Raw genomic sequence first — 19,679 nt, 5'->3', positions numbered from 1 at the left:
CATGATGGGCAGAATATCACCATCATCGCTGACTTCCCCACAGTGCTGACAGCAGACTGCTTGGGAAGCAGGCAACTGTGGTATCATAGGATGCACTGCTGGAGCTGGTGCCAGACAGGGCAATGGTACTGAGGGATCAGGCTCCTTCTCTGATAGACACTGGCACTGAGAGGCAGGGCAAATTCTTGCTGCTGCAAACTCCTCTGAGGTAGTTGTCACTAAGATCATATTTTGTTGCAGTGCCAATTAAGTTGATGGTTCCACTTCTGGCACTAGGCTGGATGGTGCCCATTTTGGTGCCAGAGCCAAGTGAAGCACTGACTTGGAGGAAGAGTGCTAAGATTTCAGATGAACTCGACTCAACTCCTTCTCTCCCCTCTTACCAGACTTGGAGGATGGAGATCTTCCTGTGGCCAGAACCTATGTAGATATCTTACATTGCTTCCTCAGCACCGGCGAGGGAGACTGGTGCCAGGACTCGGATAACGCTGGAGGCATGCTTCTCATTGAAGCTTCAGCACGCAACACTGAGTCAAACCAGGATGGCTCTGATGGTGACCGGTGTTCTGCCTCCACTGGCAGGAATTTCAGCCTAGCTTCCCTATCTTTCTTTGTTTTAGGCTTGAATTCCCAGCAAATCAGGCCTTGGTCCTTTACGTGTGCTTCATCCAGGCACTTCGGACAACTACTGTGCGGGTCACTTACTGACATAGGCCTTGAGCAAGAAGCACCCAGCTTGATGTCTCAGTGCCGGCAGCAGAACCCCACAACAGGGGAAAAACAAATTCAAAAAGCTTTTTTTTAAAAACACAATTAAAACTCTAATAGTGATACTAACTACTTGACTAAGTATATCACATACAAAGCTGAGAGAAAACTGTTCTGGTAATGAACAGGGATTTCAACAACCATCATGAGCAATAAGAAGGAACTGAGAGGAGTTAGGGGTGGCTCTGTCCTTTATACCTGAATGCAGTGGCGAGCAGCACCAGAGGGTGTTTGAGCCACTCAATGGGTACCAGACTGGGAAAGAGTTTCCAGCAGCCATATAGGGGGCACACAGACACCAAGAGTGGAATGTACACATGCAATCACGCAAAGAACAACTAAACTGATTAATAAAAAGCAAAGATTTGATGTCAAATATTTTTCTGCATGTTCACCTCTTGTTTATTTGTACACTATCTTAATTTATCCCTTCTTCTTGTTTAGACTTGAACTGCAGCAAGGAGTGAATCAATCCTGCCAGAACACATTCAATTGCTTCAAGTGAGAATAACTTCCTGGAAGTTTTGTTTACTTCTTTATATTTTTGAACTAAAAATAATTTTCTGTTATCCAAATAATTTCTATACTTAATATCACAGAAGAGAAAATCTGTATGAACAAGAAATATGACATGCTGGCAAGAACTGGACAAAAGAGAGAGGATTTTTCCCTAAGCAAGTTCAAAAACAACAACAAAAATGCTGTATTTCCCCAGATCCACTGCCAAACCTCTACACTTGGATAGTTCCCAAAGTATTAATTGTGTGAACTCAAACAGAGCATGCTCTTTTAAACTGCTGCCATTTATAGACCCACAAGGCAATAACTGCTGAATTGGGGTGGTGATGGGAGAAAGTTACAACTTCTTGCTGAAGCATGTTTTCCTTGAATAGGTTTAGGGATACTGCAGAAACCTGAAAATACATAAAGTACACAAATATATCTAAGCGTACAGTTCTGTGCCATTTTAAGAATATATATTTCATAACATATGCCGAATTACTGCTTTCAATTTGAAGGCCAGAAGAGGGGGTTTGGGAATGATTTCTTTCAGGATGTGGTCCCCATCAAGTATGAGTTGTAACTGTTTAATGGTACCCCATACGGGTTCCAACCACACATCACTAGTTGTCACCTATCATTAAATAATTACAACCCATACTCGATGGGGAGTGCATCTTGACAGAAATCTTTCCTGAACGCCCTCTTCTGGACTTCAAACCACACCCCCAACCTTTCCAAGCTCATCATCAGTGGCATGCTCCTAACATATCAGGGCACACCAACTCAAAGTGGCACCAGGCACTGCCAGAACAACAGATGCAAAACCTGTAGACATACCTCCACTTCTGTGATGATCAGCATTCCCCACAATTCATCTTTCAAGATCCAGGGGTCCTTCACATGCCTTTCACAACATGTGGTGTACCTTATTCAGTGCACTAAATGCCCCAACAACAACTATGTGGGTGAAACCAGACAATCACTCCACTCACACAGAAAACTGATAAAAGACAAAAACAGAATATCACCTGCAGGTGAACACTTTTCACAAAGCAGTCTATCTAGATCTGACCTCTCAGTCCTCATTATCAAAGAAAACCTGCACAAAACCTTCAAAAGATGAGCCTGGGAACTAAAATTAATAACTTTGATAAACACTAAAAATCACAGACTGAAACACTGGATTTATGGCTCACCACAACACTTTATAATACACTAATCACCCCCAGCTTTGGGATTTTTTTCCCTCCAGTCCCCATTTCCCTCCCCCTTGACTGGAGAGGTGTTAATGGGCCACTTCATCTTGAATAGTCCCTTGAAATATGTGTTAACTACTTATGCTAAACAAGCCGTTTCACTTTGTATTTTGATGACATTCTGAGTACATTTCCCAGACTGAAGAAGAGCTCTGTGTAAGCTGGAAAGCCTGTCTCTGTTACCAGCAGAAATTGGTCCAATAAAAGATATTACCTCACCCACCTTGCCTCTCTAATATCCTGGAACAAACATGGATACAACAACATGGCACACAGATTTTAATTACAGAATTCAATGAAAATAGTAGTATTCTAAACCAATAATTACACTCGAACAGCATCCCTCCATTGTGGTGTTCCTTGGACACAGCAGCATCTTAGCTGGGGGTTTTTGCTTGTGGAATTACCTGTGTATAGACCTGCTGCTTTGACATCTTCGTTCAAGGTAAACAGCACTTGTGCACATAGTATGCGTACAAGTAGACTAGGGAAATATTTTGGAGCCTCTATGTCACTTATTTCCCTTCCAAAAAAGCTAAGTTATACTAAAGGCTTATAAAATGCTACAGCTCAGCAAAAAGGCAACAATATTTAACAAACTAGAAGCCAGGTCTTGGTTTTAAGATATTGCCATTACATTGTGGTGTGGGGAGAGGAGTAGGAAGGTGAAGGGTCAGTGCGGAGCCATGCTTCTGTAGGAACCTGAGGCATTCTGACTAGGCCAGAAATCCTCTATGGGCAGGAGCTCCACTTCCCTTTATACAAGTACAGCCAATACTCCCTTCCACTCTTGGGCAGACATGCTGTTTTTTCTGGAAGGAAGCAGCCTCTCCCCCCAAGCCCCTTTTAGTAAAAATAGTACACCTCCAACAGTTTCAGCCAGGCACAGTGCCTAGGGTAACCAGATGTCTCAATTTTATTGGAAATGTCCCGATATTTACTCGTTTGTCGGTCTGGACGCGAATTGTCCCGATATTTTGCCCTCCGGAGCGCAGGCGGAGGGGGATCATGCCCTCACGCCCTGACTCCACCCTGGCCTCACTCTGACTCTGCCCCTCCCTCCCCCAGTGGATTCCTCCTCAAATCCCCACCTGGCCCCGCCTCTTCCCCAAGCACACCGCATTCCTCCTCCTCACCCCTCCCTCCCAGGCTTGCGCTAATCAGCTGTATGGCAGTGCAAGTGCTAGACGGAGCAAGGAGAAGCAAAATGCAGCAGCCATCTCAGGGGAGGTGGAGGCAGAGCAAAGCTGAGCTGGTGCGGGGTGGGGTGGGGCGGGGTGTGGAGCTGCCGGTGAGTGCTCAGCCCCCACCAATTTTTCCTTTGATCCGGTGGCTTTTTTTTTCCCGCTTTTGTTTTTGTTTTTTCTTCTGCCGCCGGCTCTTGGGTTTTTTGTTTTGTTGTTGCTCTGCTGGCACCCCCCTTCCCTATCCCCGCATCTCTCATCTGGTCACCATAACAGTGACTCAACTTCTCACTGGTATTTTACCCAGAGCCTGGGAAGGGCATGGGTGACGGCTACTTGGATGCTCTCTGTCTACTGTATGCATCTCTGCTGAGCCAGACACAATCTAGCCTTAGATGTTTGCAAATCTTTATCATTCATCCAGTGTGGTGGGTCAGGGCAAGTGAATGGTCCTTTAATTTTTTGTGACCAAAATTTAAATTGTGACTTAGCTCATCAGCAGTGCAAATATGTTTGATGGTTCATACTCTGCACACCATAAAACCATCCCACATTTCTGCCTGAGCAACCATGTTGCTCAGTTGGAATGGCACAGGGCTGATTTAGCATAAGTACTGCCAGTCAGGTTTTGTGTGGTTTAGGACATTTGTGCAGGAAAAGCTGGTCCAGCCTCTGGTCACATAAAGCTTGAATCATGTCACTGCTCTTAGTCATTTTCATCAACACTATATTCACAACAATGTAAAACAAATATATTTCACTAAGCACACACTGTAATATGTACACTGTGAAGATGTGATTTCAATTTTTATACTGTACAAAGCCCCAAAGAAAATATATTTTAGAGACACAAAAAAGATAGGTGGCTAAAGATTGAAGAATAATGCACAGAAAGAGCTATTTATTGCGAATCTGAAAATTAAACAAGACAGATAAGATCTCAAGGTTATACAACACTAAGATTATTTTAGAGGTATTTAATTACTATGCTACTGATCCAGAAATTTGAACTGTATGGGCAGATCTTTAATGGATCCACCCACATGCATCAGATTGCAGGATTATAGCCAATACTATTGTAAAAATGGGATTTTGGAATACCAGATTACCCTTGACCTGGGAATTCTGGTGTTCAATACTGGGATTTTTATGCTGTGATTTTAGGCCATACTTGACTAGCTGATTAAGTTAATTTTGGCAAAATAAACTGTAAAATTGCCTGAGTTGTTGGGGCAGAGAGGGCTCTTTAAAGACAATACAGGAGGCAGTGAATTTGACTTGACATATTTGTTGACTGAACATTCCTAGAAATTTAGTTATACTTTCTTTGGAATAAAGGCTCTTATGGGGATTTCTTATATAACCAGAGTGCCATTTCTGTAGCATTAACATAGGGGAATTATTTTACACAAGTTTATTTTCCTTAACATTTTTCCTTGCAGCTATTAACAACAAAAAAAAAAAAGGTAAGTCACCTAGTCTGAATTGCCTCTCCTTTATTACAATGGGTGTTAAAGCTTAAAGAATCTGTCTATTTTTAAAAGCAGTCTCTTGAAAGCACTTCTGTAAAATATGGAAAATTTATCTGTAACCCATTTGGTAATTTCCTCTTTTTTGGGGGGGAGGAAGCACTACTTTGATATGGCATTTTCATTAATTGTTCAAATAAATAGTGCTCAGGAGGATATTTTTCTCCTTCATTATAGTTTCTGGCCTTTTATCCTATAGTTATCAAAGAAATGCTGCCCCTCCCCTCAAATATTTTAGGACTAACATTTGACTATTCTGTTTTGACAACCAAAGAATACACCATAATAAATCTCCATTGTTCTAATTGTTTGACACAAAAACATAAACACATGCTAAGGTTTAACCTGTGGTTAGGAACAAGTATTACAAAACGTAACACAGCCAACACATTTAGAATGGGGGAAACTAACCTCATGCTCTTTTAAAAAGCGGAATGTAAGAAGTTGGGAAGAGTACTGTGAATACAGTGATCACTCTCCAAAAGCTGCCTTGTAAAAACAAGTAAGGTTACTTCTGTATGTGCACTGTTCCCTTTTAGTTCTCTTTTCTTACAACAGCATATATTTCCAACAGTGCAAATACTGAGATTATCATCTAAGGTGACTGTTATGTTTTAAGGGTACCATCTGCATACCCTCTTCCATTGCACTACCACTATACTTTTCCTATCAGCTCCCTCTGCTGACAGTAACATGCATAGAAAATTATTGAACCAGGTGTCCTCAACAAGCCTATCAACCTACTGCATAAGTCTATATCTTCCCCTGTTCCTGTATAGGTGGCACTAGCAAGGAGGGTGAAACAGGCTGTTTTGTGCCCTCCCTGCAAAGTAAGGACAGGCCAGAATTGTCAGAAGTGATTACCATTCAAGCACCAAGAATGCAGGTGTATACCCTGCAGTCAGAAACTCAGTAACCCAAAACAAAATTTGTGCTGCTCTGGTTTAACACAACCATAAGGTCATTCTAGTTTATAAAACTGAGTAACTTCAGACTCCTTTCAGCTCCAATAAAAGAAAACATAGGAGGATACATGGAAACAGCCAGAGAAAGTGAGACTATAGGAAAGAGTAGAAGAAGAAAGAAAAAGAATGATGACCATCTGATGCCAGGTTTGTGTTTACTGTCTGGTTACAGTCAGCTGGGAAAGCAAAAGGATAAGGAAAAGCTGACCTGAATTTCCCTGACTATGGGGTTCCAACTTCTAACCAGACTGCCTTCCGCTGCACTCTGCAGGCAACATCTTGGCAGTGTCTGTTAAACACAGCGTCTGTGGTGCTCAAGAGAATTGATTTCTATGCACATCTGTGCTATCCACAGAAAGTCCATCCAGAAAACTAAAACAATAAAATGCTTTTTACCAACACCATGGTCCTGCTGCAAAGCCCATTAACTTCAGAAGCATTTGGATCATGTCTTAAGAGAATAGGAGCCAGAGAAATATGGTTTTCAAGGAGATACAATCTTGTGGATTGTGCCTTGAAACTTTGTCTCCTGTTCTTAACTTGTTTAGTCCTGATGCATTAGGATAAATTTTTCATTTTGCTCAGATTCACTCTGCTCTGTTTATTAAACTATTCTTCAGTGCCATGTCTTCTTTTGCACTGTCACTGTCTATAGAAGAGAGAATGTTTCTGTTATATACTGCCACATAAATTGTATGCTTTCCTTAATTTAAGGAAAATTCATGTGGCCTTCTCTCATGTGAAGCCATTTCACTTTTCTCATCTATTTAGCTGTATTTCCCCAAACCACACCTCCACACCCATTAGGTCAGATATGATGGTGTTGCACAGAAGTATAACAGCGGTGGAAGGTCTCCACATCAGAATATTTGTGTGAGGGGGGAAATGTGAGATCATAGAAAACGTCTGAACTTGGCTTAACTGTATAGAAGAAAAAATGTGTTTCAATTCAAGTTGTTCACCAAGATAGATTAGTAAATCAGGGAAAGCTTGACAATAAAGAGATCTGTAAGGTTACATAAGATGTGATTAAACTCCTCAGTGAGTACCAGAAGGTTAATGCCTTCAAAACTCTTTGAAGATGAAAAGAGCTGCAGAATGTAAGTGCTAAGTATTGTAAGGAGAAATATTTGATAATTATATTGTTTTATCCACAGTTCTCTATTTTTGGCAGAATCCACCTCTTCCTATCATATTACTGAAAATCTTAAATTTTCATTAAAAATTAAGTATCAGAGGGGTAGCCGTGTTAGTCTGGATCTGTAAAAAGCAACAAAGAAAGTGGGTATTCACCCACAAAAGCTTATTCTTCAATACTTCTGTTAGTCTATCAGGTGCCACAGGACTCTTTGTCGCTTATTAAAAATTAAGATTCTAGCTCTTGTAATTGTGATGAAAACCTTCCAAACATGGACTACATATAATCGATGTGGTGAGCTCTGCCTGACTCAACAGCCAGCCTAATTTAAAGCTGTGACCTATGCTATCCATCTGAATGGGATGTTAATTTTGAATTTCAATACGAGGGGACAGCTATGAACCATAGTGCCTTCACAGCAAAACACAAAATCCCCTTAGAATGTGGTGAAGGGTTCCAAGAGAAAAGATGTTTTCTTCTATTCAAGGCACTGGACTGAGAACCAGGAAAGTTGGGTTCTATTTCTAGCTTTTACAGAAATAATCATGTGGAACTTCTCAGTTACCCACTCTGTCACAGAGCTCTTACATGATATTCGATAAGACTGTATTATAATACAGTGGTTCTCAACTAGTTGTACATGTGTCCCTGAGGGCACTCAGAGGTCTCCCAGGTGGTACATCAACTCCTCTAGATAGCTGCCTAGTTTTACAACAGGCTACCTAAGAAGCACTAGCAAAGTCAGTACAAATTCAAATTTCATACAATGACCTCTGTATACTGCTCTATATACTAGTCACTGTAAGTACAATACTTATATTCCAATTGATGTATTTTATAATTATATGGTAAAAATGACAAACTACGCAATTTGTCAGTAATAGTGTGTTGTGCCACTTTTTTGTATTTTTATGTCTAATGTTGTAAGCAAATAGTTTTTAAGTGAGGTGAAACTTGGGGTACACAAGACAAATCAGACTTCTGAAATGGGCACAGTAATCTGGAAAGGTTAAGAGCCACTGTTATAGTGCATGTGCACACAGGGGCAGAATTAATGTGGCAACCTTATCTCTGGCATTTCCTTATTTTGAGTTCTTGACTCTGCAACCTTAAAGTTCTTTTAATGTCATGTTCTGTATATAATTATTTAGGTTTCCAATGCATTCCTCCAGCATTGCACTAACTTTCAGAAATGAAATGCTTAAAGGAAGTGTTTGTTAGTAGGACAACTCAGGAATGGCAAGGAAAAATAAAACATTCACAGACATTTCTCATCATTTTAGTCAAACACATGCCTGTGGGGTGGCAGCACATAAGTATCCTGGAAGAGAGAGCCATGTGTATTCCAGTCTCATGAAAGGCATATTTGAATATGACAGTCTTTCCAAAGAAAGGCTCTGCAAATCACTGACATCCAAAGGGTTTATTGGCTGCCTTCCCTACAGCTGCAAAATTGTATTTCATCCTTGGACCATTGAAAGGAAATCCCATTGCATGAGGCCAGGGATCAGTACATTTCACCTCCTGGAGAGGAGACTCGAACTGGGATTCCACAGCAGCAGTAAGAATTAAAAGTTTTATACTGTGAATTTATCACAGGCTACCCCACTACGAGAAAATGAATTTGTCTGGAGCCTCTCTCAGGTAATACAAAACAGATTCTGCTGTACTCTAAACAGTAGGAGTGGCTCTTGGAGCTCCACTTAAGTGCGCTGTGTGCGACTGAGACTGAACAACATATAAAAAAGTTTACATTTGTACTCCATGGAGTGATTTTACAAGACAAAGTGGACCACCTTAATAATGAGACAGAACTCCCCCAAACCTCTCTTACTTTAGAAGTGCTTAAAATCTAATCATCATACTGCTCATTTATGGAAATGTACACAGTTCTAGTCAAACAAGAATGCTCTAACAAAGACATCTTTGAGTATTCCTAGATAAACAACCCAGGAATCAATGTACAGTATGTCCAACCCAATAAAAATAATCATCTGAAATGATATCTGCCAGGGTCAGAAACTGTATGTTTATACATTTGCAAAGGGAGAGCCCTTTCAAAGTCAATTAAACAACATGAACCTGGCATTTCCACCTGCAACTTTAGTTCAAATGAAAAGTGGAACTGTTTTTTGCTTTATTACATTAGCAGAGCAAGAATGTGTCCAGAGATCACCTCCTGTGATTGCAGCATGAAAAGTGAAGCTCTAAGTTTTGCCAGAACTTTATTGTTAAACATACTCATGGTTATCATCCCATCAAAGTGAGCAGAAAGTTAAATAATACTATCCACATAATGTGGGCATTGGAAAATCTCCATCCTCCAAAAGCAGACAGCACTTATATAAGTACTGTATAATCTTGGCATACTAATACCCTATGTCTGCGGATAGTAATTACTTTTTATTATTGTAAGGACACAAAAGTTCTAGTGTAAACTTACCCAGAAGGGGTGGATTTTGTGTGTGCGTGCAGGAACTAAGGGCTTAAAAGTCTATTTGAACTGAGCTGTATTTTTATATCAATAATGAGAGAACACAGTCTGTGTGTTGCTTCACTATTATCACAACACTCTTCAATTCCAGTGGGCTTGGAGAATCCAAAAAGCAAGACATTTTCAGAGGGAACATCTAGACATAAAACTCCTGATATGTTTTTATCTTGGATGCGAGTTGCATCTTCCTCTTCTCCCAGCACCCCTTTATTCCCCCACCTAAGGTATGTCATACTCTAGGGTGTCCTCAAGGACACTGCTTTGTGGCATAACATGGCTCTAATCAACTAAATAATAAAAAAAAGTTACAGCTTCTCCTATAAACTTTGCTGACTGCAGCAGTCTGCAGATATAAAATGCATCTACAAAGCACAGACAGGACTTATATAGGCATTTCTACTAAGTGGATGGCAGTACATGCAGCATGTGCTACGAAATACCTCATAATCTAGATTTAGAAAAATGGTTTTAATTTTACACTACATCTGTTGTTCTTGCAGCAATAGTATAATCACAAAATGCCAATGTTACACAGATCAAATTAACAAGGAAAAGGGGAGGGTCTCTTTCAGTTCTGCAAAACTACTTCCAAAATCCAGCAGAGGGATATATATATATAAACAAATATCCACGACATGGGTTTTTTTCATGTGAAGTGCAGAGTTTTGAAATGTAGTCTCTTAATAAATCCCATTTGTCTCTTGAAAGAATACATACAGACTTCCAGAGGTGAATTGCAATACTAATAAGGATGGCTATAACTGAAAAGCATAGAACTTTTGTTCCAAAACAGGACTGAAATCCCCTGCCAAAAACTTGGAATGCACTCAACCCCATTTCCTTGAAGATTTTAGTGCCATAAACATACACAATATTGTCTAAACCATCATAAAAGCACTAGAATTCGTTCTCTTTGTTGCATGGCAATTCTTACTGGATTCACAAGCTACAATGGATATGTTTAGGTCTTTGCTTCAGTTAAGTTTAAGAGTTTAAACAACTATCTCTTGTACCTGAATTTTGCCCTGCAGGCTGCCTTTCTCTTATATTTCTCTTTCAGATAGTCTTTACTCCTTCCTTACATACTGAAAGCAGATTTGTATTGCAAAAACACAGACATTTTCCAAAAAACACAAAGTTGTCATAGCTACTTGCCTCTTGGCAATTTCTGAGCATTTCCCAGGTTTAGTGCAATATGTCCACAGAAAAGTAGAAAGACCAGTCTTGATATCATGGTTACAAACCCAAACTCGCACAGTGAATGATGCTGATGGGTATCACAGAAGAAGGTACTGCAGCTGTACTTAAGTGAACTGTTCTCTCAGTGGCAGAGGCAGCAAACGTTGACAGCAGCTTAGTTTACAGTGGGAGGAGAGAGAATGACATCATACCCTCCCACTGGAAAAGTAAGGAAAATTAGCTTTAAAATGATATTATCAGACTCCCGATTGCAATAGACTTCTGGTTTTTGTAATAGGGTCTTTCAGTCTCTCAGGCTTACAGCGGATCAACCTGAGATCATTTACACTTCATGCAAAGAAATCACACAGATATCAAACTTCCATTAAAACTGCCCTGGAAAACCAGACAGGGAGACGTACTATTACACTGCTTTGTCCAAAGGTGAACTGCAAATGTAAAATTAATTTTATACATTACCCAAAATATTATTTTACCTTATTGATCTCAACATTTTTCTGACCTTAAGATCTTGTCCAACTTAGTACGATTTGGGGCCAGATTCTGCTGTTATTTGTAATCAGAATAAATATGGACTTAAATTGACCAGAATTTGACACACATTATTTATAAAGTAATGGATCTCTGTCTGTAAGATTAAATGCCACTGTCCATTTGTTTATTTTACTTTGTCCACTTTAAAAACATTTTACATTTTTGCCTTTAATACAAAATGTGAGAGTTACTAGCAAGCTGCAAAGCTGAAGCTAAGAGGAAGCTAAATTCCTGGGGTGGAGTAGGGGGGCAGGAAGAAAACAGACAGTAGGTAGGTAAAGGCCAAATTCTGCTATCATTTATGCCAGTGTAAATCATAAGCAACTCCATGGAAATCAGTGGATTTATTCCAGGTTTAAACAGGTGTAACTAAGAGTTGAATTTGTCCCTAATAATTAATAAATTGGAGGGGGGGAGTGGCAGAGGTGAGAGATGAGGCGGAATTTCAAAGGGGGATTTAAAAAATGAGGAAGCTCATGAAAAATGCCCTAAGGTCAAAAGAAAGGAAATTAAAATTATTAAACCTTCCCTGGAGTCTACTTAAGCATCCCATAAATGATTTCCTGATCTAGACGTTTACTTTAAAGCCTGGTCAGGCCCTTTTCGTTTGTATCCTGACATGAGGAAATCTTTCCTCAGTCCCATCATGCTACAATTCAGATAAAGTAGTAAACTGGAAGTTAATATTACAGATGGATCCAAACATCTTCATCCCCTGCACTTTGGGAAAATTCAGATCCTGAAAGTTTGAGCATCTCTCATAAGAGGTATGAAAATTAAAAACAGATTCCTGCAGCAGATGAAAGTTGGATGACACACAGAGGTGATACAGGTAGGCCTCAGAGACTGGGACTGGGCATTTCTCAATCCACTGACATCATCTGTTGGTAAAATGATCGACAAAGGAGTGGCACTGATATCACCCTTCGATGTAGCTGCTCATCTGATTTCTGGAATAAAGTATGTAACTGTTATTTTAAGGGGTTAAAAATGAAAGGGGGAAAATGGTATTGTGTATAGTGGAGAAATGCTGACATTCCAATCCAGATTTTTAGTGGTAGTGTTGTAAAATAAGGGGAGAAAACAGAGCTGGATGCACAGCAATATCTTGCCTTTTACTTTAAAAAAAAATCTAAATATATATATATATATGTGGGAAAATCCTCTGTGAAACGCATTATAATTTAAACTATTCCAAATAAGGCACCAAAGGCCTGTCGGATGATGGGTTAGTATCTTAAGGGAAGCTACAGAAGATATTACTAAAATCAGATTATGCAATGTGCTCTCTCTATAATGCTGCAGAAGCAGGAGTAGACAGCATCAACTTGCCTTGCAGACAGTCTGCCTTCCCTTTCACAATCACATGACACCCTTCTGGCCAACTATAGTGATTTATTATAAGGAAAATCAATATTAGAAAACTATGTACTTTAGTTATCTAATGCAATAGTGTTTTCTCCTCTCTCGTAAGAAATAATTTTGTACTCTTAATTTTCATTTAATCTTCTGCTCCTCACATGCTTCTCTGCTGCCCATTTCCCTTCCCCTATTCCTCAATACCTAAATGTCTGTGTCACTCAATTTCCTTCTCTGCTGTACTTGCTGCTCAGGTATCTGGACTTCTTCTTGGCCATACTTCCAGGTTACTCAGTTCCTTCTCCCTTTGATCATTTCTGCAGCTAGCCACTCTGGTTATTCTAGGACTCCAAGGCTGGCTCCTGTTTCATTTCCTCCTTGTCTTCTGTAGCAGGTGCTCATAATACAGGCAGTTATAGTTTGGTAAGTAGGTGCAAGTTAAAAGGTGGATCACAAGAAGGTAAAAAGAACCTACTTAGGGTTCGCTCTGGATGTACTTCAGCTCCTCAGATATGGTCTTTTGTGTCTGTGCTGTCCATATTCTGTATGATATTGTGCCTTCCTTTCCCAGAAGAACTGGTTTTCCTGGAAACATTTCTGTCACCAGAAAAAAACTCTGCCTTTCCCTTTCACACAAATCCTTACATTAGTTACTGGCCATTGCTTACAGCAGTGATGGGAAGTTACACATGCAACTCTGTGTTCTGCAACAACATATATCCTATGTGGTTATGTACTTCATCAGAATCAGCATATGATTCAATTCACAGAAATTTGACAGAACAAGGAGTAATGGTCTCAAGTTGCAGTGGGGGAGGTTGGATATTATGAAAAACTTTTTCACTAGGAGGGTGGTGAAGCACTGGAATGGGTTACCTATGGAGGTGGTGGAATCTCCTTCCTTAGAGGTCTTTACGGTCAGGCTTGATTTAGTTGGGGATTAGTTCCTTCTTTGAGGGGGTTGGACTAGGGGGGTTGGACTAGGACCTCCTGAGGTCCCTTCCAACCCTAATATTCTATGATTCTATGAAACAGAAGAACTGGACTTTTCAACCATTCATGTGGAACATTATCCAAACCAAAGTGCCTTAGATTTTCCCTCATTTCCACAAACTTCATGTTATCCACCTGCAAACTCTTACTACTGTATCAGAAGCAAGAAGTTAACCTTGGAAGCTTTAGATAATAATAGTTTTGCACTCTGATGCCATTAAACAAATGTCTAGAAAGTGCATTACAAAGGCAGGATAAGTATTTCAGATGAGGAAAGTCAGATACAGGTCAAAGTCATGCAGTGAGTCAATTGAAGATCTCCTGACTCCCTCATCTGTCCTAACCCCTAGATCATGTTGCCTGAACAATAGTTAAGTACTTAAAAGTTCACCTGCTTACCTCAGTAGTGTCTAGTTTGGGTGCAGAACAAAGTATCTCTACTGTAGACTCACTTTCTCTCTGATTCTGACATTTTTCAAACTGGTACGTGCTGTGAAAATGGGAGTGCTGAAGAGAAATTAAACTTTTTCAAATATAAATAAATATAAACAAAGATTGTTTTTGAGCTAAAGTTCAAGATAGTTCTCATATTACCTAAACTAATTCATCCATTATCCCTCAATATTCCAGCAAACCAAATTCTAGGAGCTGTTGTTCTGAGTTAGATAAAGGGGATAGTTCCATATGTTCCATACTGTTTGAGACAGGAGGGGGGATTGTAAATGGATGCATAAAAACTGAGATCCAGTCTTCTGTGTGTGAATGTTGACAATCTCTTGACACTTTCTAAGAGTAGGGGCTCTCTTTCCATTTCCTTGCCTCAATTTTTGTTCCCCTCACTGTTGTTAAGAATGCTGTACATCGGTTGGCTTCCACTGTGTCCCCCCACGAAATGGCTGCACTTCAGTGGTGCTGTGTCTATTGTTTGTTCAGAGCCTTGGTAACTTTTGAGATAAAATGCACTACATAAATGTTAATTATAATCATCGTTCTCTTGTGAGTGACTCAGTTATTGGACTCCTTATCATTCTTGTTAATCTGTCACAGGATCTTCTGAAAGCCTTGAGGAAAAGAGAGATGCCAAAAAACATTGACTCAGCTGTAATACTTTAAAAAAATAAAAAAGCTTAATTCGCTCCTTCTGTGAGCGTTTCCTTATTCTCATCTTCCCCACTTCCACTTATTTCTTAGTGTGTATATCTGCCCTGTTATACTATGAAGGATGTAAGGGTCTGCTTTTAACAATGTAGTATGGTAATTGTCTCTTTGGACATACGTAGGGTAGGATGTGCCTCCTGTGTCATGCAAATGGTGGACAATGGCAATTTCATTGTCTTGCTCCCAGACTGAATTCCAGACCCTCAGGGTCAGTGGTGGGAGTCAGAAATCTGTTATTGCTATAAAGTTATTCATCCGCATCCAGTACTGTATTCCATGACCTCCTGCTGCAGTGAATTCCACAGGCTGACTACATGCTGAGTGAAACGTTTCCTTTAGTTCATTCTAAATGCACCAATTAGCAGCATGCTCATGCCAATTCCTGGTACAGCAGCATGAGATTGCACTGGTGTGAGTTCAGAGATGATTTCTGAGGTTCCCAAAACACTGTATATTTAGTTGGAGGGTTCAGTCTCTGCAAGCTCCTCCTTGCTGAATCATGGCCGTAATAGGTAGTAATAGGCAAACTGCGTTTCGTTCAATTCTTAAAGGTCAAGCTGATAAGGGATCTTTCCCCCTTGAAACTGTGTAGCACTTGCAAGTCCTGAATATTGTTATTGGAGAGATCAGAGCCTTGGGTGAAGGCTGGTTTCCTCCCTCTTAACAGCCTGGACTGTTTGGTATTTCAGATAATTAGTTGGAAGAGAATGACAGGAGTCACTCCTGCTCTGTTCCCCCAATGTCTGCACTGTAGCACTCCTTCCAAATATACACCCTCTACAGAACTCTTTCCATCAAAATGCTTACTGATTTCTTGCAAACTTGGCTCAGTGAGTGACTATTTTGTGTTGAGGAATGGGTAGGAGCGGGGCAGTCAAGGTGGAAAGTGTGGATGCTACAGGCGTAACTTCAGATATGAAGTCTGGAATTTATTACCACACACAAAGACAGGATACAAAACTTCTGCCTTATGCTTGGCGGTAGGATGCAACACAGCAGGTAATGATGGTGGGGTTTTATGTTGCAAAGGAAAAGGGATGTCTGTTTTTAGTTTACTGCAGCAGCAACACACAGCTGTGGAGAGACATCAGTGTTGGACCACTAATGATTGATATAATTCTGATTTATTTGCCAAGTGATAGATTTCTGTGCAACTTTCTGTCACACACATCATGTCATACCATATAACCAACATCAAAGCAATATAGTCAAACTTTCCTTCAATTATATTCGTAAGACCTATTTATTATGCAGGGAATGGCTCCCTTTGCTTCTCTTTCCCATCACTTCCCAATCACTGGTTTCCACCAAATAGAACCAAATAGTTCTTAGCCAAAAAAATTGTATACGGCTTAATCCCTCTGGTCCATCTCATTCAATATCACAGCTTTTACTTTCTTATTCTTTTATCAGCAGTGATCTATAATAAAGTTTTCTGTGCCTTTTTTTGTAACTCTATTGTCATTTGACTTTATTATTTCCTAATTCCTGTCAGAAAGCCAAGTTTTCCCTAACTAAATTTAGCTTTCAACACTAGATTGACACTAGAGAGCATCCTCAAGATATTTTTTACTCATTGGGGATTCTTCTGTCACCTAGAGAATCTTCCAAAAGATGGTGGATAATCAAGATTATATAGCACCGTTAACTAGATAAAATTTGTTAAGCTTCCTAGAATCTCAGAAAGGGAAATTGTTAATGCCACTGACAGCTGTTTCACTAGCTTTTGCATAAATATATATAGACACATTACACCAAATACCGAAATTCCCCCCCAAATTTTACATATGCATTTGGTTTCCATTTTGTTCTAAGCATTCTGCAACTCAGAAATTCTATTTTTCAAAAAACATCCATTTTGGCCACTTTCAGATTAAAAACGTGATGTGTAACATCTAACAATGCAAAAACACAAACCACACTTAGATGTTCGATGTTGCAACAGTATACAAGGGTTTTATAGATATTATACCTGTTGAGCCTCATCTACCCACCCTTATCAATACAGTGTCACTCTTTCAGGAAAGGTTTGGGAGGCAACTGTGGAGGACAAAAAAACAGTTGGGTCAGAAGTCTAGTAATGGAATGGAGCCATTCACTTCAAGGTCACCAAGTAGGACTGCAACTCAAGTCGGTAGTGACCAAAAATTGTTACCCTCTGCTGACTCTTCAGTGACCTATGTGGAAAGCATCTGAAGTCCCATTTCCAATGGGCAAACATCCACACAATGAAAACCAAAACACAACTGCCACTAACTGCAACTTTTGATTGTTTTGTTTCAATATACGGTCTCCAGCACAGTCATCCAGGACAGGACTGAAGAAGAGGATGGAGGTAGAACTCCTCACTCCTTTATAGACTGGATCCTTTGTGTCAGAAATGAGGTATGTTGATGGGGCAACGTACAGAAACTTGCATGGCTGTTGGCCTGTGCTATACATATTCTCGGGATAAATAGAAAAGCTGAGTCTTCAGAGATGTCAGTTCAGCATCTTTCAATAAAGAAACCGTACAGTAAAATTCAAAGCTGACACATTTCATGATGCCTCACTGAAGTCAGTGGTACTGCATGAAATGTAACTGAGCACTAAATCTGGCACACTCTAGGGACAGCAGGTGCAGAATTAAGCCACACGCATTCTCTCCCCCCAACTCAAAGGTTCTGACACTCAGCCAAGGGCAGCATTGAGAGAGGTTGGATTAAAACTAAAAATAAACCATATTGTTAACATTTATCAAGTGCAGTGATGAGCTCTCACAGTCAAATGGAGAAAGACAACCCTTTTTTTTTTTGGTTTTATAAAGGGTACTTATTCTCTGTGAAGATGTGACTCTTGGCCTAACTAACATCCTTCCATAAGGAAAATTATTTCCTTGGCCATGATGCAGAGATATGATGAATGTGTGCAAGGTCAAGAGAGAAATAATTCATGCACATCATCCTCCCATTATGAGTCACCTTGGCCTGTAAAATATCTTCCACAGACTTTTCAGCTTAACGGACTGCATTGGGGTAGAATCAAGATCAGTGAGCTTTATGTGGTTCAAAATGCTATAAATAATTTTGAAGCAGGGCCACCAGTCACTACTGAATACAGAATGTAAGCAGTTGGAACAAAATATAAAGTGCCCCCTTTGCTTGAATGGGAATAAAAGTTTTTGCCCCAAACCCAAAAATTACACTCTCTAAAGTATGTAACAGATGGAATAAAAATATTTTTGATTGTAACAGTTCATGTCTTTCAGTTTTCATTACCATCCTCTCTTTACTCAAGGGACAGCACAAATGTGTTACACTATACATATGCTTAAAATAACAGTTCACACATAGTTTGCCTGAAGCAAAACAAAACAGGGATCACATAAAAATTACACAAGTGCAAAAGCAACTTTTTAAAATGAAATATCCCAATATCCCAATCTCTGCACTAAAACTGACCTTGTCAAATAGTTTTGCACAAACGCTCCAGAATCTACACATTCAAGACAAAACGTGATGTTATCTGCAGAGCAAAGAAATCTTGTTTAGTATTATATGTACAGTGAATCTAGATCAGGGGTGGGAAAACTTTTTGGCCTGATGGCCACATCAGGCTTGCAAAACTATATGGAGGTCCAGGTAGGGAAGTTTGTGCCTCCCCAAACAGTCTGGCCCCTGCTCCCTATCCGCCCCACCCCGACTGCCCCCCTCAGACTCCTCCCATCCTTGTCCCCTGATTGCCCCCTCCCGGGACCCCTGTCCCTAACCGTCCCCCATGACCCCACCCACCCCCCATTCCCTGTCCCCTGACTGCCCTGACCCCTATCCAAGCTTCCCCCTGGAGAAGGGGGGGGCAACAGGGGAGGAGCCGGGGGCTAGCCTCCCCAGATGGGAGCTCAGGGGCCAGGCAGGAAAGTCCCGCAGGCCGTAGTTTGCCCACCTCTGATCTAGATCATCTAGTAATTAAATAATAATAAATAATACATGCCTTGTAGTTTGAAGCACCTTTCATCCAAGAATCTTGAAATATTTGGTAAGATTTCTTTGAAGGTCATGTCTACTGTAAAAAGATAAAATGTAGATTTGGGAAAGGCAATGCTTCTCATAATTTTTAAGTGAATTTAATATTCATAAATCATTAACAGGGCTACAGACTCCATTTTTCCAAGGGACTGGAACAGCACCACAAGGAGTAAAGCAAGTTTCTCCATGCTGTCTGCCATTGTGTTTCACTCACAAACTAGAGGGCATTATCTCTAGAAAACAGTGCGTAGTTCAGTGTTCAAGGTTATTCAATCCTTGGTTTATATAGTAAACTGGCCAGTGATGAGGGCATCCAGTTTTACATATAAAACTGACTCCTGCTTTGTGAAATAGGGTGAATAGTGTACAGAGTCAGCCCTGGCTGTCTTGAACCTGTTTAGTATCTGAGTGCCTTGAAAAATCCATCAAAGCAACATCAATATGGCCAAAGTGTGAATTTGCAAGGGTTTGTAGCAGTTGTAAAAGCTGGAGGCTGCTACAGTGGGATGGACCTGGAATGCAGTCTGGAGTATGGCCTGATGTAGTAGTGCATTTTGGAAGTTCCTATGTGTATATAACTTTTTTATATATAA

The 19,679-nt window shown here is 40.2% G+C and overlaps 1 protein-coding gene across 26 annotated transcripts in view; it reads right to left on the bottom strand.

Annotated features, from left to right (window-relative positions):
- ABI3BP (ABI family member 3 binding protein) overlaps positions 1 to 18,552 on the bottom strand; it is a 319,764-nt gene extending 301,212 nt beyond the window's left edge. For 25 of the 26 annotated variants that reach the window (XM_030582662.1, XM_030582833.1, XM_030582733.1 and 22 more), the window contains exon 1: positions 10,994 to 11,146. In XM_030582662.1, the coding sequence (XP_030438522.1) occupies positions 10,994 to 11,072 (79 nt within the window). In that variant the 5' untranslated portion in view covers positions 11,073 to 11,146. Of the gene's footprint in view, positions 1 to 10,993; positions 11,147 to 18,522 lie in introns of those variants that run through there. The other variant, XM_030582778.1, reaches the window with a different exon arrangement.
- Between the last annotated feature and the right edge of the window lie 1,127 nt (positions 18,553 to 19,679).

The sequence above is a fragment of the Gopherus evgoodei genome, chromosome 1 (assembly GCF_007399415.2).
Source record: "Gopherus evgoodei ecotype Sinaloan lineage chromosome 1, rGopEvg1_v1.p, whole genome shotgun sequence".
Taxonomy (NCBI): Eukaryota; Metazoa; Chordata; order Testudines; family Testudinidae; genus Gopherus; species Gopherus evgoodei.
The sequence above is the reverse complement of the archived record's forward strand: the minus strand, read 5'-3'. Positions and strand labels throughout refer to the sequence as shown.